Source organism: Exophiala oligosperma (assembly GCF_000835515.1).
Source record: "Exophiala oligosperma strain CBS 72588 unplaced genomic scaffold supercont1.3, whole genome shotgun sequence".
NCBI classification, from domain to species: Eukaryota; Fungi; Ascomycota; class Eurotiomycetes; order Chaetothyriales; family Herpotrichiellaceae; genus Exophiala; species Exophiala oligosperma.
Window position 1 is genome coordinate 3977370 of NW_015622820.1, and position 18797 is coordinate 3996166.

The following is an 18797-nucleotide window of genomic DNA, read 5'->3' on the forward strand; positions in this document are numbered from 1 at the left end:
CTCTTTCTTCACTCCTCCCTCTACTCTTTCTTCACTCCTCCCTCTACTCTTTCTTCACTCCTCCCTCTTCTCTTTCTTCCTTCCTCGCTATACCCTTCCTTCCTTCAAGGTCTCCCTTCTCAGGTGGCCAGTTTCTAGTGCAAATCAGACGGCGAATCAGCTATGTCTCATTTCCCGTTGAGCTTGCTCTCGAGCAAGAGGACCAACTGAGCCAAAGACTCGCCCCCCAACAGGATCAGCAGTCGAACTTCTTGGTTCCAGGATCGAAATACTGTAACGACGCGAAATCAAGTATCATTATGTTACTGTTTTTACCTGTCATCCTGCACATTTTCAAGGCTCTCACTAGGCCCTTCCTTGGGTGAGTGCCGCTCAGAAGCGACAAAAAGGCGACAGTCACATTGCAATGCCTCAGCATCCCAAAAAGGCAGAAATGCAAGAAAAATCGACTTTTTTGGTCTCCACCTATTGTATCCTCTGTAGGGGATACAATAGGTGGAGCCCCAAGATTGTCGGATTTTCTTCCAATTTTCATTGCGGCCTGCTCTCCTTCTCTCACACACCCCCTCTCACACCCTCTCTCACACACCCTCTCTCTCACTCTTCATCTCTCTCACACACCCCCTCTCACACCCCCTCTCACACCCTCCCTCTCACACCCTCCCTCGCTCCCTCCCTCGCTCTGCTCTACCATTTCATTCTGCCCCCTCCAATCAGTCCCTCTGCTATTTCTTTCTTCCTGCCTCTGCCCTTCCTCTTTCCTTCCTATGTCTCCCCTTCCTTATCCTGCTTCCTGCCTTCACCCTTCAGTGTCTCACATCTTCCCTTCACGATAACAGAACATCACTGTTGTCTTGTTCTTCTACGCGAGAAAGGAAACTACTTAACCAAGAGAATGAGCTATGTTGCCGTCTCTGAGTTCCGAAAGCCCAAGCTGGACGAGATGAATGACGAGTGTGTCAGTACTGCACAATCCTGCTCCGTATGACAAACAGAACCCGCGTCAGTTCCTGCCACCTTTTCGACGAGGAGTCTCCTCCTGGACAGTTGAATTTTCTCAGTCGACCTTTTGCTCCCATGTCGAGCCGATTGCGGATGGACCGGGTTGGCAAGAAAGGCCCGCTTCCGAAGAGGCTCAGTCAAAATGCCTTTCTCCCAGCATCGAAACGAAGCTCAAGGGCCAGCACCACAATACTGCCCAGTACTTTTATCCGCCACTTCTTCGTGGGTGCCACTTCTGGAGCGATAGAAGACGAACTCCCTAGGATATGAAGGCATTGAGATGGCCCTGAGAATCCCGCAGCAATTGGAAAGTGGAAGAAAAATCGACATTTTGCGGCTCCACCTATTGTGTCCAAATGTCGATTTTTCTTCCATTTTTCATGGCGGCCTGCTCTCTCACGATCCCTCTTCCCCCTCTCGACCTCTCTCTCTCCCTCTCTCTCACACACTCTCTCACTTTCTCCCCATTCGCCCACACACCCTTCTTTCTCACTCGAATCCCTTCACCCCTCTCCCACTCTCACTTTCTCTCTCTTCCCTCACATACTCTCACTCCTTCTCCACCTTCTCTGACTCTTTTCTCTCAACCTACAGTACTTCTTTCACCCTTCATTCTCTCTCTGTCTCTGACCGTACCTGATGGCAAGTACCTACTTCCCAGGACTGGAGGACAGACCGTAGCGTGATTCGATATTAAGCGTAAACTGTTAACTCCCTTCCGCCGTGTCTGACAGGACATAAGTTGAAATGAATCCGCTGGCTCATGCATTTCTCACTATACGCACTGAGCTTATGTGTTGGTGATGCCAACGAGGGAGAAGGGGAAGCAACGCGACATAGACATGGGGCATTTCTAGTAGCTTCTAATTGGTCAAATATTTTATGAAGAGTTGTCGCGAAGACAAATTTTTGGCTCTTGTCGATCGTACTCGTTACGACCCTTATTCGAAGTGGCTGACGAAGTCAAACGGATGGGCTCAATGCTACTTCAAAAGATCATTCGTACACTTGATTTTCATATCGGTAATGCAGTGTGACACGAGCAGTAGGGTATTAACTGAGAGCTCGCCTTAGTCTCCCTGGTTAGTGTTGGCGCAGCCATAGTGAAAGAACTCGACAATGCAGCACCCTACGTTGCGGCCTAGCCGAACTACAAGACAAGTTACAACATCGCACCACTTTCTAACGAAGGGATAACGCCCCGCTTCAGAAGCTGGGTCACAATTGACGCAGAGACCGTAGTGTTTTCTGGAGCAGCCCACATAGAACTGGCTCACTGTCGCCGTGCTTCCATCTATTAAAGGCCGCTTCCCGAACTCCTGGTCTCATGGAAGTCAGTCATTGCCCTCCGATCGTTGGAACTCACATAGCAATGCGAAAACGTCTTGACCGCGGTTCCTTTCCAGGAGTAAATATGGAATTATCTGTATATTCAAGTGTAACCACTGATAGCTTGAAAGAGCTTTGGCATTCGTTCGAGCGAGCATGCATGGAGTCTCTCACCGAGCCGCCGATAGACATCGTCGATAGACTGGCTGCTACACTAGAAGACGCGATATCCTGGCTACGCTCCCAGAGTACCCGGGCTTATTCGCCGCGACACAGAGGCTCCAGTGACTGGCAAGCCCCAAAGATGAGCTTGTCCGAGCTGCCTACGTTGTGTGAGGTAATGACCCAGAGATTGTTAAACATAGTATCACCTGAAAACACTTTCACTGAGAAAGACACAGAAATAACTTATCTCAACCTCAGCCGGGTCGCATCCTTTGCCAGCCGGATCACCTTTAACCCGACCGTACACAGGCTCCATAGATGAGATTGATGCTTCATTGCCGGAAGACTCCATATGGTTGAGATTGGACCAGTCAGAAAAAATTCCGCTAAAGCGAGAAAATAACCAAGAACCCTTGGAAACAGGCGGCGGCGTACCACCGCGAGAAAATGTTCGTTTGGAACGAGGTTTTCGAAAAAGCACGCCAGTGTTGAGACCCTTGACACGCACCACTCGGATTTACGTGGTGCTAGACCTGTTGCTGTTTCTCGCACGACTGCAAGCTGTTACGCTGCTTGCGAATCTCATGAAGCTCGCCCCCGGTCCCATTCCGTTGCCAGTCCCATTTTGGCCAGACCGAATGTCGAGCAAGTGCGCGTAACTAGAGAAGAACAGCCTGGCCAGGCACCTCTGAATGCCACATGTATCACGGAGCACCCAGCATATGGAGGCGTACAACGAGCAGCAAGAGCGTCCCTAAACGAGGAGATTAATAACTATGATAGCGCGGTCAAGGAAGAGAAGGAACGCGGCTCATATTCCGTGAGTGGAAAGAAAAGAGCATGTGCAAGTCGAACGGTTCACTCACCACAAACGACGGCGAAGACGGAGTACACTCCTGAAGGATTGGCTCACCGTTTTGGGAGAAACGATAGGGGTGCGCTCATCTCTACCTTGAGAGAAGAGTGGCAAGACATTACTTCGACGCAGCTTTTACCGGATATAGAAATAACTGTATCGATTGGCATGTCCCAATGCCACAACTTACCAAGCTTCGTCAATGTTGTCCTACAGCAGGGTTGTTTGCTGGAAAGGAGCTCCCTAAGAGGCGAAATCCAAAGCTTGAAGAATCGAATAGACTTTGCACATTACTATCAGCTTTATGCCGCCGCCTCCAATGATACCCGGAAAGGCGCTGACTCTCCCTTCTTGGCTTGGATGCGGGAGTGGTACCGACGACGTGACAGGTCACTGTCCCTAGCGATGGGCCAAGGCAAGGGTGCGTCTACAGTGGTCAAGGATTGTCTTATCGACCTCCATCTCTCTGATTCAAGATTTAAGGGTGTGCCCCCGCGAAACATGAGCTGCAGGGTTGAAAATGGCGTGCCGTCAGTGGATTTTGGTCCGAGCTAATCGAAGGCTTTGGACCTAGCATATTGCTTCTGGCCCCTTCCTATGAGCCAGACTCCCGGTAAGGTCGATGCCATTTTGACGTGCTGTACAGGGTTTTGCGAAATCACAGTAAGACCACTGAGCTGATCGCTACGTAACAGATATGAATTCGGTGAACCCGGACGAAGAGCCTTCCTAACAGCTCTTAACCAGCGGAGGAGTGCCTTCGACGCAATTTTACCTAAAGCTAACCAATTCATGAATGAGAAGTTTCCCTACCAATTTGTGCCTGTGTCTATAGACATATCATTCCCAAATATTCTAACACCAACAGACGATGGATAAGGACATCTGCAGGATAATTAGAAAAGAACTTTGAAACTTGTTTGGAGCTTAGCCCTGAATTTGCAGATCCAAACTTAGGGGTTCGTCGAGTTGGGCATCGCTCCATAACTGCTGCCCGATAGATTTCATCTTAACTTCTGCGTATTCGAGGCTGGTCACAGGCTCCTGTAGATAAAGAGAGAAAGTAACTCAGAAAGCGAATAAGACAAGCTCTTCAATTCTACAATACATTTTCCAGTTACTGTCGAGTCTATAGCCATTCACCTAGAGCCAGACACTAATTCGCAGTCAGCACCTGAAAATTTCACCCTTGGGCCCGTACTTTGTTGCATCTACGTTGAGACATTAAAAATTCCCGTTTATCTCGTAAAACCTCAACATTCTCAGTGGACAATGAAGCGCTAGCCATTCGGTGGTCAAGATGTGTCTCTGCTCGTCGCTGGTCATCACGACAGCTACCGGCTCCCCGGAACTTAAGAAGTGTAGATCTTTCACTTCCACCATCTCTTGCTCCCAGTCTGTTTGAAGAACCTGGCTCATCAAATCGACGTGGAGAGAGAAGTTATCATGATTGATAACTCTCTCCGCCAAGCTACTAGACTTGTTGGTCAATTTTGCCGAAGCCGGTCGACTTGTGTATTAATTAGGCTTGTGGAATGGAAGCGGCGTCAATCCGATGAGGTAATAATGAACAAAAAGGTTAATTAAGCAGTCACTACAGTCTGTCAGCCTAAGTGTACTTTCTTTTATTGGATTTTTAAAAACTCTTTACGGTAGTAGGTTTTCTCTCGGTTCCCAGGTATTTTTGGCATCTCAATAACCTAACCATTTAATTTCATATAACACTTCCTAGCGATCCAGGTCATATTTGGAACGTTTAATGTATTCAACATAAAACTTTTCTAACTGACCTTTTGGGCGTGATTTCTCTGTCGGTGAGCGTTGGTGCTCTTGTCGACCCATGTCGTTTCTAATGACAGGCAGTTAACTAACGAGACTGGCCTGTGTCTCAGATTTGGACCGTTCGAGTAGAATCTCTACGAGACGGCTGCGTAGATTAGGTCGCGTGGACAGCGTGACTGTACTCCCATCGTCGTATCTATAGTCTTTGCCTTTCTGGGCTGTCTTTAGTATTCTGGAATCTGTGGCGTTCGCCATGTTAAAGGCTGCGGAGTTGTTTATCGATCTGTGAGACAGTGATATACTTAATAGTAATGCTACCAATAAGAGCCACGCAATTGGAAAGAAAAAGGCTTGGAAGATTGTGCTGCCCTCTATGCGTCTTGCGATAGTAAGTCGAACCGAGATTCGAGGACACTGTTTAAATACTGTAGAAGAAGGCTAATAATGTATAGATCGTATCATACTATCGACAGATGCGGAGAGGCTCAAACTAGAAGGTATATTTCATCTGGAAGTAAGCACTAGTAGCCATGGTTCTCGCAAATGTTCAAGGCTGTTATATAGAGTACAGTGTTGCTGCCCAATCTTTCTCTGCAACACGAGACGCCACAGTCCAGCAGAACCGGACGCTCCTGGCAAAGGTCGTCATCAGAGTACAATATATCACACGGCTGGCTAGGAAGACATCAAGCAGCTTTACGATTGTCTCTCCTTTACTTTTCAACTTTATTCTGATGTAGTACTGTAGCTCACAAGTCTGATGGCACATATATATGATCTCCCACACGAACTTTTCTTACAGATTGTCCAGTATCTATCAATCAAGCCTTACGGAACGAGTGACTCCTATGGCGACTTATCTGCAATTTCATTGACTTCGAAACGATTTCACACTGTCGCGCAGGAACTAATTTATAAGGCGGTATTCTTGCCTTCTCCAAGGGCCACAATATGTTTTGCTCGAACTCTCTCATAACATCCCGGTATAGGATTGCAGGCTCGATACTTCGAAGCAGGGACTCGCGACGAGCATGTTAGCATCCATGTTATTTTGGGTCCTGGAATGAAACCAACTGTGAATACCACGATAATCACTCAAAAGGAAATCAAGAGATATTTCCTGCCACCACTAAGGAGATAGCATTCAGATACTCCACAGGTGGTCGAAGACCTTCAATCCAACCAAGGTGCCATTTGGATTTCATGCATACTTTCTCAACTGCATCGTCTCACTGAAGTCGAATTGCAGCTCGGAAGATCAGCGCAGTATCTGAACAGATTGGTAAGATGGTCCAGCGCCGAGGTCAAAGGAGGTCCCCCATTTATGAATTTGGTCAGCCTCAGCCTTTTCGCCAACGAGGATGCTGCTGTGGACGTGAAGTATATACTGCGGCTGCCCTCCTTGGAAATCTTCAAGTCCTGGAGTCTGCGTGGGCACTCTCTTCCACAAATGGTCGGCGATATAACCTCACCCCTTCGTTACCTTGAGCTCTTCCATCCTCACATGGATGAAGCTGAGGTCGCGTCATTGCTTCGCTGCTGCCAAGATTTACGCCAGTTCGAATTGCAACCCATTTTAGGAATGACTCCTGGAGTTCCATGGTATCACGCCACAGCAGTGGCACAGGGGATTAGCGCAGGGATATATCACTGTCGACAGAACCTAGAGGTATTAACCATTAACACCTGGACCACCTCTACACCTGCTCAGCCCGTCGACCTCACTGACTATTAACATCTTACCAAGCTCACATTACCAGCAACAGAAGCCGTGAAAATAGAAGATAGTTATAAGCCTCTTACACGAATGGTCTCATTTCCACCGTCGTTAAAATTCTTGATCTTAGTCATGGCCTAGCGTGAAAGAACTGACACTCTTTGCTCGGCACTATATTAATACGTTAAAAACGAACAGGTCTCGCCCGCTCTTAGGATATTAGATATTATCTGGGAGCGCAGTCATACCTATAAGGCCCCTGAAATAAGGAAAGTTGAAAATTCTTGTGCATTTCGTGGAATTGTCTTCAGTTTAAGGCTCTCTTATTAATAGATTCAGGGGCCTAAAAAATGATACTCTCACTGCCCTATGCAGGGCTCAAAGGGCATTATGATTAATAAATAAATGCGAAGGACTAATTAGCCCATTATTTTCAGAAGAGGGCGTCCGCTTCTATTAACCCTCCTATTAATTCTCCTCGATTTCCAGCCCGAAAATTGTCCATCCTTTAAGTGCTTAATAAATACTATACTATCTCTTAGCATAAATAAAACCTATTATGTATGTCCATATAGGAACGTACAATATAACAGAACTATGGAAGGACTAAAAGTTATCACTTATCATTTGAGAATGCCCCTAGTAAGGGTAAGATAAAAATAGAAAGACAATCTAAAGGGGCTCCTTTTTGGAATTACCATAAACCTATCCTGAGAATGACCCATTAATGAATAGTTATCTTTACTCTCCCCCGAGGATAAGCAAGAAAGATGATCTGGTCCCTTACTGAAGTTATCTTTGAAGAGCTCTCACTCTCTTCTTAATCCCTTTATAGTATTAAGGCTTAGATTGCATTACAGTACTTCTTAAAACGTACTCATACTTTTACTATAACTATTAATGAATTCGTGAAGCGGTAATCTAGAATGATTTAACCTTACCTAACTTCTCCTACTGTATCTACATTCTTACCTACATTATCAGAGTTTCGAGCCTGCTAGGAGTCTAATTAATAGGGAATGCTCTTTCCCACCGGACAATTCGTGACTAAACTGTCATTCTATGGACGACATATCGCTAACTCTTCTTACCGGGGAAAGGATCTCCTCCCTCATACGCTTGTCCCGCTTTAACTGAGAAGTGCTTAAGGATGTTTAAGTTACCCTTCTTCGGGTTAAAAGCTTACTATACTAATATTTAGGAACACACTCTCCTAGCTATAGCTTAGCTACGGGTAAATTAGTTAGCCCTAACACGTTAATTACGAGTGACAAAATCACCACGGATAAGTCTCACCTTTCCACTAATTTTCACACTATAGTGTTAAGCTAAGGTAACCTATCTATCCTTCCTTCTAACAGAGATTTCGATACACTAGTAGTTAAATTAACCCCTTTATCTATGAATACTATCACCATAATAGGCTAATTCTTTAAGTATAATCTCTACGCCGCGGATTAAACAGCACTAGTAAATATGCCCTTATAGCAAGAAAACATATAAAGGAAATGCGATTAGGGGTATAGCTAAGTTAACATTATTTATGAGGACATAGATAAGAAGGACTTCCCTTAGGAAGAGAAAACCACGACATAAGGAACCTAAGCTTTTATTACTTAGGAGGCAAGTTATATTAATAATGTAAGCGCTAATAAGTGCACCTAAGCGTCACTAAATAGAGCATAATCTTACTGTAATAAAGAGAAGAGCTAATATTCCTAGTGATTAATTGGCATATAGTTAAGAGTGAAAAATAACGGAAGTGTTAGGTGCGCTATAGTTATGAGATAGGTGCGAGGCTATAGCCCCTAACGCTAAAAAGCTTAGCTTAGCGATTAATCACAATCTATAGATTATCTATAAAAATTTCTATTAATGCGTATAGGCCCTAATGTATTATTACTATATAAATAGGTAAGGCACTAGGTATAAGTGAAAGGGATTAAAGGCCAAATTATGAAATGTAAAATCTAATACCTTAAACCTAGTGTGTCCGGACATGTTTTCTCTATTGAGCAGGCTAAGAGAATAATATAAGACTTATACCCCACGAAAAACTAATTTAAGTTTAGAATTACACGTCAGCACTACTATAGTAAACTTTACTATACTAAGTGCCTCTATATATACTTATACCAGATTCTTTCCCATTACTAATTTTAATCTTAAATTTGGGTTAATCTTTAAGTATTATATTTCTAATATTAGAACTCAAAGCATTAAGTGTTCAGAAAGTGGTTATATCTAGACCTTTAAGCTCTAAGGATTAACACTCTATATCTACAAAGGACTTAATATATAATTACTGCTAAATTTCTCTTAAAGTCGCCCTGGTTACTATTTTTATAGGACTATATTATTATATATCTAAGAACTATTATTATACTGATAAAGTCTGTAATATGCACAGATTCAAATGACTCTTAGTGTTTCTTACAACCTCTATGCAGCTAGTCATATTTATACCTTTTAATACGCTAAGCCCTTTTCGCCGTCAATGTCTTAGCTATACACTTACTGTCCTTAAAGGTTCTACTTATAACATAAGCTAGGCAGACACCCTAGCCTACTCAGATAATTGTTTTAATATAGTGAGTCATAGGCATTCAAGAGCGAGTAACTAACTAACTATTTTTAGCTTCAATGTACTTAACAATCTTTCGATCCAAATACGTGACTAACTTCGACCATCACTCTAAATACCCTGTTCACCTAGACTTCTATTACACATTGTGGATTTCCATTCTATTAGGTAGCGAATGATTAATATGTATATATGGGTCCGGTTACTAAGACATAGTCACTCTCTTCGATTCTTCGCTCGAGGAGAGGATATTAGGGTTAGTTATTAGTTAGAATGTAGAATCAAACACGGTAATTATGGGATAAACTAATGAGATAATCTTAGGGAAATAGTATATACGTGGCCGCAATATAATGACTTTAGTCTTAAGATTCGAGCGATAAAACTACATAATTTTGGAGCTTTACGGGATCACCACACCTTAATATAGCTAAAAGATTTCTCTAAGAGTTAGAGACTAAGGTAAGTCTAACATGGTAACTATTTAGTATCGAATATACCCCGAACAATTTCTTACGTCTAACTTACACCTCATTACTATATCTATACCCCTATAGCCTAGATCCCATTAGCACGTCACTCGTTCAGCCCAGAACAGAGAATCACGTATTGATTTAGGAGCCATCGGGAGTGAACCCGTCTCCAAATCATTAAACCCTGTAAACTACCTTAAGCAAATTACTAGGACAGCGGAAAAGATTAGCACATCATGGAAAAAATTGTCCCCCGCCCCGGGCACAGGAAGAGAGATTAAAAAAGAAAATGGAAAGCAGATTAAAAAGGCTACCGATCCTGAGATGTATAAACCTAGCGGATCTGCTCACCGCCAGCCATTCACTAGTAAGGGAGAGATTCCTATTACGGTCCGGCACGAATTACTGTGAAAGATATATAAGAAGAGATATGAGCTTAAATTTGAGGACTTTATTGCCGTCGCCATCCGTTTATCTTCGCATTCGGGCAAGGTTACCATTAAGACTTATAATAGATATGAAGGGGAACGAAGTCTCGGCATGTTAAACACAGTTCGCCACGCGAAATTCATCAGCTTAATTAAGGCTTTTAAGTGGGATCAGATATACTTTACCGTCTTTGAACACGTTTTCGTCTCACTAGTTTAAGTGGTGGCTTGTCTAGCTTATCTAACAGAACAATAGCTTATAGCCATTTTAGCACAGGTGCGTTAACATCCTAGGTGCTTATAAAGACTTATTACTGACCAGATTAGGTGCTAGATAGTCTATGTTATTTGTCTTTAATCGGGCTCTAGCACGGCTCGTTAGCATGCTTAAACGTATTACTTAAACTAAGTGGAGACATCGTTCTAGGCAAGCCTCTAACAATGGTCGGATAGGTAAGACTGATCGGTTATAGCTAACCAAGAGTATTGTTACGCCGCTGAGGAACTAAACACGGCTAACGTGAGGGCGGTTAGATATATTGCGATGGAACTAATGCAGAAGTATGTAAAAGACGATAGAGCTATCGGAATTGAGAATCCCAATCGCTAGCCCGCGAATTCTCTATCCGTCAGGTTTTTGGCGATAACTACTTCCGCAGAGTCCGTGACGGAATTGTAACAGGTAAGAACGAATGAATGATCAACATTAGTCACGCAGGCGCTAAAACTCTACAGCACGTTTTATTGTAGCGTTCGTGGCGTAAGGAGGACTTAATGTTATTAGAAGAGCTGGCTTCATTCTCTGTTAGGTGAGCCTATAGATACTTCGATTAAGATTTGGCTGCTTCGCATCAGTATCCTTTGCCATGCTACTATACAGTAAATGATGCAGAGCTTTGAAATCGATTGGCGATATGGCGTCCCTTTAATCTCGTATGAGAGAATCCTCCCAAGCAAGCCTCACTTATACCTTCATTCTACATGATCTCTCGACCTGAGTTTAGGGTTAGGAGGCCCTGGCGGCCAGAGTCTATCATAGATCGTAATTCTAGACGGACATTATACGAAATGGATTAGCGAGATTCTGTGACACTCAAGGCGCACGGCCTTTTAGCGGTAGAATTTAACTGCCTGCACTGCCTACTAAGATCTAATAATAGCGCAGTGCTGTAATGATCATTCTATCCCGCGCTATTTATTCTTCGTTCTTCTTAAGTCTATTACAGTAGATATCTTCCTCAGAATAAGATTCTATTTAGACAGTTTATCTCTTACTCACCATGGAAATTACTCAGATCTATGCGGTTATCACCGCAGGCATTACTTTGATATTTTTACTCCGAACCAGGGTTTCCTCGTTCGCCCCTAGGCTCATTACTACCGCTTCCCGAATACACTAATATTTGAGCTATACTTATGTTCTTAACTGTCACGCCTTTATGGGTCCCTAGACCGTGACTGCAGTCTTACTACGCGTAATATATCTGGCAGTTAACGTGGTATATTTAGGTGTTAGTGTCACTGATCTATCGTACGCCGGACGCCGCGTAGGCACGTTATTAGTGATTAATTTAGGTCTGTTATTAAGTGGTCTCTACCTTAACTTTCTGGCCCACTTATTAGGTCTCTTAGTGGGCGCCCTTTGAGCGGCCTATTGTATAGTTAGTATCGTCGCTTTTGGGCTGGCCGTTTTTCACGTTATTATGGCCGCCGTGATAGAGCGAGCCTTACTTTGGAGAGAACTTAAGAAACCGTTAGTGGTTATCGTGAGATCCTCCTTTCCCGTCGCTTTTCTCGCTACTAACTTCCCTAGGCGGGTTTGGCATTATGTATACTTATGATCACCCCACGATGCTTAGTCCAGAAAGCGTCTTATGAGATCTTTCTTTAACTTCACCAGATTTTGTCGTTTCTCTACGCTACTTTAATCTGGTAATATTTATCGTTAATACGGTGTTAAGACTGACTATATTTTCTTATCTTTCTCGCCTTAATGGCGGTAGCATTCGCCTGCGAAACTGTGTTAATGCTTGTCCGCAATGGATAGTTCTTTCGTAAACGCTCACGAGTTACCGTCACGAACTTATGTGAGATACTAAAATTGAAGGTATATCTCTGCAAACCTTTGAAGATTAAGCCAGGCCAATACATCAATCTATGAATGCCCTCTATAGGCCTTAGAGCCTTTTAGTAAAGCCATCCATTTATGGTCGCCTCTTAGTTCACTAAGGCGTAAGAATGTCTAGAGATTTTTATCTAGTCACGATAAGGCCTAACAAAGGACCTTCTTCATATCGCTCGCCTAGATAGACCTTTCGTGTGCAAATGGGCCATGTTTAGCGGACCACATGGGAAGACTATTCTGATTAGTTAGTATAAGATAGTTATGTTAATTACTGATAAAGTGAGAATCGCCTCTTAAGTGCCATACCTAAAGAAACTAATCCATGGTTACCACTATTATTATGTGGTCACTCGTCAGATCCATTTAATCTGGTAAATTAGTGACATTAGTGAGCATTCTGTCTCTAGACCTAATTCCTACTGACTATCTTAGATGTTAGCATTACTGCGCAGCCTTTTGTGAACAATATATTAGATGAGGATAAGCTAAAGAGTAGTGATGTACATAATTCGTCAGTTCATTCTTCTCCTATCACTAATGAAAAGATAGATTCTTTAGGTCTTTATCTACATTAACCTCGGCGATATTTCGAAGATCTCGTTTAGGAGATAAAGCACTGTCTATCCTGGAAAAGCTAACTTTAATGAACTGGTAAAGAAGGAGTTAGCTTTTAATGTTGAATCCTAAGACAATAAAACGAAAGGCTTTCCCGGAAGTCTACCCTTAACCCTAATTCCCCCTGAGTATAGGACTTAATGTAAGCTAGTCCTTATCTCTCTTCTAGATTTAAGTTAATCGAACTTAGATATACCAGATCTAGCGTGACGAAGTGCTCTTTCGGAATACTTAATAGACAAGTTCATGCGACCATGGACAAACGTGTCACTTTAGAGTGAGAGCGGCGGACTTAACCCGCTCACACAGGATAAGTGGCAAGTGTCCGAATTGCGGCAGACGTCGTAGGGCTTAACTCTCATTCTTAGTGAGTCTTACTGTTCTCCGAAAATAACCCAAACTAATCCAGTTTAGTGTCGGCATTTATAGAAACCCGTGATGTTTTGAGGAGATTAGCACGACGGCATCTTCATGAGAAGGTGACCTTAGTTGAGACAGATTTCTAACCCTTCACGAGGTAGATATAGGAGGAAGTCACTAAGCCGCATTAAAGGTTCTCTTATCTTAGATCAGCCAAGATAGAAAATCGATTCCGTGGATAAACCTAACCGAGATAATTCTTAGGTCGCCTATTTTCCATCTAGTGTTTTCTTAAGTCAGAATAAGGTTTAAGTCAGATTAAGGTTAATATAGGCAATCCTTTGCCTATTGTCTACATCACGTAAGCAATACTTACCTTTCCTCCAATAAAGATTAAGATATACTTGGCATGCTTATTATGTATAATCACTGTCGCGTTTTCTCCGGGCAGAACTGAAAACCTTAGGTCTTAAGAGACTGAGTTCGCGAGACACTCTTGTCCAAGCAGAATAAATATCTAAAGCCAGCTCCCCCCCTAAGATATGGACAGAAACCTTTAAGATAGTGTCCGAGAAAAGGCACTTATATGAAGTAAAGGATATTAACAGTTTTCGTCTTATATATTAACTATTTAACAAACTTACGACCTCTTTTCTTATGTCTAAGATATCTTGTGTGCCTCGGTTCTCCATCTAGAGTAGCCTTATAGCTATAACGTAACACCCTATTCTCTATTAATAATAGATTAAGTTAATCGTTTATTCTTTAACACGACATAAGCGTTTAGAAACGTTACTAGATTTTTAATTAGCATTACAATATTCATCCCTAACTCCAGTGCCTCTATCTCATTACGTAGTGAATAAGTGGAAACCCTTAGTCTCGCGATATATTAAATACTAGAACACTTCGGATATTCGCTACAGCTTTAGGCCGAAAATAACTATTAATTATAGCCTATATAAACACTATATACAGTTCATAGGAAAAAGTTAAAACCCCTCCTAAAAGGTAGTTTACCGACTAAAGATATATAAACCTAAGCTAGAACTCTAAGATACTATCTACTTATATCTTATTCTACCTATAATGTTTAACCTATAAAGGAATGTCCTTTATAAATCGCTAAGTAATACCTTCCTCTATTTCTCCTTACTTAATAAGGAAACTAAGATTCTAGTCCTTATAGACTAAGTTAAGGTCGAAGGCTATCTCAAGAAGAAAGCCGGCTACTTTTTAATATTTATATTTATATGATTAGTTCTTTACCCGAGACTTAAGCCAGTTATAGTAGTCTTATAAATTAATGTTATAATGGCTAGAGATGTCGAGACACATGGTTTCGAGCCACTATATACTCTTTAGCTCTCTCGAAGATTAAGGAGGCAGAGCGTTAGTGATCTATATAGGGGTCCTATTAAAAGAAATAGATCTGCTATTAATAGGCTTCTTCCATGTATATTTGCGTCGAAGGCTGTCCCTAGATATTGTCATGGGATTAAAGATAACTTTTATCCTTAACATACCTAACAAGAGTTTGTAGATAGTGCGCATTTAATGTGTACAATTTCTGAGATTTAGTGTTATATATATTAGCACCAGAAATAATGGATACCAGATTATCCCGGATAACGTAGTAGTGTATAGCCCTATCGCCAAGTAAAGGGATTAGCTATTATGAATTCTTCGAGGTTAATTTAAGCGGCGCGGTCAGCCAGTATGTGTGGGTAGCTAACTCACTAAGTTTCGTGGTTTTAGTCGCGGCGCTATTACAGTAAATTTGGTTAAAGGTTATAATTCCCTAGGCTATATTAGGCTCTATATAGGTTATTTACCACGTTTAGTGTCTACATGGTGCATACTGTAGTTCAAATTCCCTTAAAGCTCGGAGAGCTTCCAAATATACACAGTAAGTTAACTGTTAATTCCTACCTTAACCACATAAGATCTACGTTTAGAGACCACTAAGTAATAATGGCACAGCTAAATAATTCCTTAAGGTGGCGAGCTAGCTCACTGTACCCGCCCTATTCGCGATGTTTATAGGGTGAAAATAGGTAGTACGCCTATTAGTCTTAACGTTCTCTATATATATAATAGTAATCGTCTGAAAAGTAACAGGGAGATTCCTTAACGCCGAATGGTGCGCCAGTATCTTATACGCACGCTATCCCAGGTGCTCAAGGACCACTACAGACATCTACAATATCGCCCACTACCTAGGTTTACTTATTTATACTCGTTTCCAATAATACTCAGCATAAGTAACCCCACTAATAATACAAAGAGATTAATAGATTATATAAATGTGGCTAGAATAGCTGTGAAAAGATATATGGCACCTTAAATCACCTAAACACGCACGTGAAAACACATTCCCATGGTATAAAGAGAACACCAGAAGAATTTAAAGAGATTCGTAAAGAGTGAAAGGCCTGTAAGACAGAGGAGGAAGAGCGACGAAGACAGGTGGTCGCTAAAGCCTGCAAAATAGATAATACAGATGGAGATACAGACTAAGATCCAAAGCTAAGTAATGAACGGAACGGGGCCAGACCTTTGCTTCCTTCTACTGACACTCAATTCGCAGACGGACGCACTCAGCAGCAATACAGTTAACATCAAGGCGGAATGGTCTACTCATAAGAAATTGAGCGGATAGGCAACTATGCTAACCATCTCAATTTTCTATATAGCTCACATGGCCAGGTCTATTGGCAGCGTTAAGGTTAAAATAAGTGGCGCTTTGATGGCTTATAAGTGTAAGCCTCCGAATCTAAGCGATTCTATACCTATATAATAGTGGCGCAGTGTCTCTTTGTTTTCCCCCTTAATGAAACCTCTTTTTCGTTCACCTTTTCTCAGAACTTAACGGATGAGAAATGGCGCGGTGCTACAAGATATTAGCCAAGGGTATTAGCTTAGTATGGCCGAAAGATGCACCTTTGAGCCAACATGCTCCACTTCCCTAGCCCACACAATTATCAGAGTCTCAAAATTCATTGCGTAGAGACAGAGCTAAAAGGGAAGATACTGTAGTTAGTCACGAAGAGGGGTTCAATACGAACTTAAAAAAGGTCATTATACTGTATCAAGAAACATTACCAATAATCATAACAATCTTAATGAACTCAGGGGATAAGCCCAGGACCGACAGTGATTTAGAGTCTTTACCGTGCATAATATATGCAGTCAGGAGAACTACGGTGCCTAATATCAAATCCACGTGATTACTTCCTTAGTAAATTTGTTAGATATACTATAATTAACATTCATTATACTATATAATAAGACCATAGTAGGTAAGATTTCCAAACTCTTTAAATCGCACGGCATTCTTAGCCTATAGTTCTTATCATTTAGACATAATTAGGCCTGAGAAATTTCGTCCTCTAAAAAGGTTCCCTTATTATGCGAACTAGTTAAGCACAATTAGAGGATATAAAGTTCAAAACGGAAAGGCGCCGGCAACATTAAGGGACCGCCCGTATTTCTCTTAATATTTTAAAGTTTTAATTCGAGACTTATAAGTAACTTAATAAAGAAAATATTAACTATCTAAAGGGTATCTACTGACGCGAAGGATATTAATCACACTTAACTAATAATCATATTTTAGTTAAAATCGATAAAACGTGTTTCGAGGCCGCCCTTACTCTTTTAGGTGTGGTAGTAATAGAGCTACTTACTCCCTAGAGAGATAAGTACCTAGAGCTCCGATTTCCCATTAGAGTAGAAGTTATCTACCTCCATAAAAAGCACTGTATTTAAGCTAGTCATGAATTCTTATCTCCTTAGAATAAATAGTGGATCGCTAATATCTACCTTAATAATAAGTTATAAAGATTCATGGTGAACGCTATAAACTAATGTACTGGCCAGGTTTATTGATAGATATGAAGCGCTACCTTATTAAGGAATACGCAAACAAAAGTATCCTCACAGACGGAATAATTTACTATAAGATCTGTTAGTACCATTTTTAGCGTAACTTCAGTTTTGAATTGCGATGGTGGGCTTGCCTCTGAGGCTGCTGTAGTCATAATTTGAAAGCACTGTTAAAGTACCCTAAACTTATAGCCGCCTTTAACACTCTACTTAATGTACCTAGCCTATAGGGTAAGATAATACTTATAACACTTCACAAAGTGCTAGGACTAAAATCTAATGACGTAGGTAGTGTTACTAAACATTAACTTGGCATGGACTAACTTATCGCAGGAGATACTACATTATCTTAAATATGTCTGACGATTTTGGCACGATTTAGCTAATGGCGACCTTAGTGATATGTAAAAGTTTAATTAACGAGATATGAAGGCGTTAGAACTCTGAGCTCTGGGTGTATCTACATATAATAGGGAGAAGATCTAAGCCCAAATCTGTGCCGGTCAAATTATATAGGCCTTTAGTGAGAAAAAGCGATGGTATATCTTCTAGCGATTATGCGGGTTTAAGTATCTGATCCTATCCCTCTATACATTTTTCCGGGATATTACCTATTAGGAGGCATGCGTCAAGAGTGTTAAGCATTTAGTGACGATATCACGTCGCGACACAATCTTATCAGCTTTTAAACGCCGATTTAGCGCCACTAACTAAGACGATAACTAAGTGATAATCTAAGTGGGTAAGTCACGGTTTGAAATAATTTAAGGCCCGCGTAACGCACAGATCGACCTCAGTTTCCGCTAGATTATTACCTTTGCCATAAGACACTTTATCAAAATCCCATAGGAACTAATTAGTGACGATATAACTATTAGACCTCGTGTAAAGGCTAATTAAGTCACACTACACTAGTTCGCGGAATTAGCTATCTATGTCGGGTTTAAGTCTCTCAAAATTTGCCGGCTTTTAGATACAGAAGAATTACTAGGATCACCTATTACTCCGGAGTTATTCAGGCTATCACTTATCACTTTAGGTCCTAGTGAAAAACTGTAACGAAGATGCGGGTTACCTAACTTAGACAATTTTCAGAACGATCAGAATTTCCTATTCCTCCCCCACCTATATAACTAGCAAGATAAGAGCGATAAGGGCATCACGTCATTTTCCGTTCTCAGATCCTTTTATTTCGCCTTTATAGGGCCTTCGGATCTCTTAGACACATTGTTAGCCTAGGTATGGATTTAATTAGTGACTTCTCACCATAGTATTAATGCCGCTAAATAGCATTCTTAGCAGGAGAAATAAGCCCGACAGGAATAAGAGTAACGGGAATAAGAGCAACGGGAATAAGAGCAATGGGAACAAGAGTAATGAGAACAGTAACAACGCGAACAGTAATAACGCGAACAGTAATAACGCGAATAGTAATAACGCGAATAGTAATAACGCGAATAGTAATAACGCGAA

General features: G+C 41.7%; 2 protein-coding genes across 2 annotated transcripts; both read left to right on the plus strand.

Moving 5' to 3' along the window:
* Positions 1 to 2329: 2329 nt before the first annotated feature.
* PV06_04127 (uncharacterized protein) lies at positions 2330 to 2818 on the plus strand (the record flags this gene model as incomplete). The annotated part of the gene is made up of 1 exon (XM_016404982.1): positions 2330 to 2818. The coding sequence occupies one exon, from the start codon at positions 2330 to 2332 to the stop codon at positions 2816 to 2818; it is 489 nt and encodes a 162-aa protein (XP_016265987.1).
* A 702-nt stretch (positions 2819 to 3520) lies between these two features.
* On the plus strand, positions 3521 to 3907 carry PV06_04128 (uncharacterized protein; the record flags this gene model as incomplete). The annotated part of the gene is made up of 1 exon (XM_016404983.1): positions 3521 to 3907. The coding sequence occupies one exon, from the start codon at positions 3521 to 3523 to the stop codon at positions 3905 to 3907; it is 387 nt and encodes a 128-aa protein (XP_016265988.1).
* Positions 3908 to 18797: the final 14890 nt, after the last annotated feature.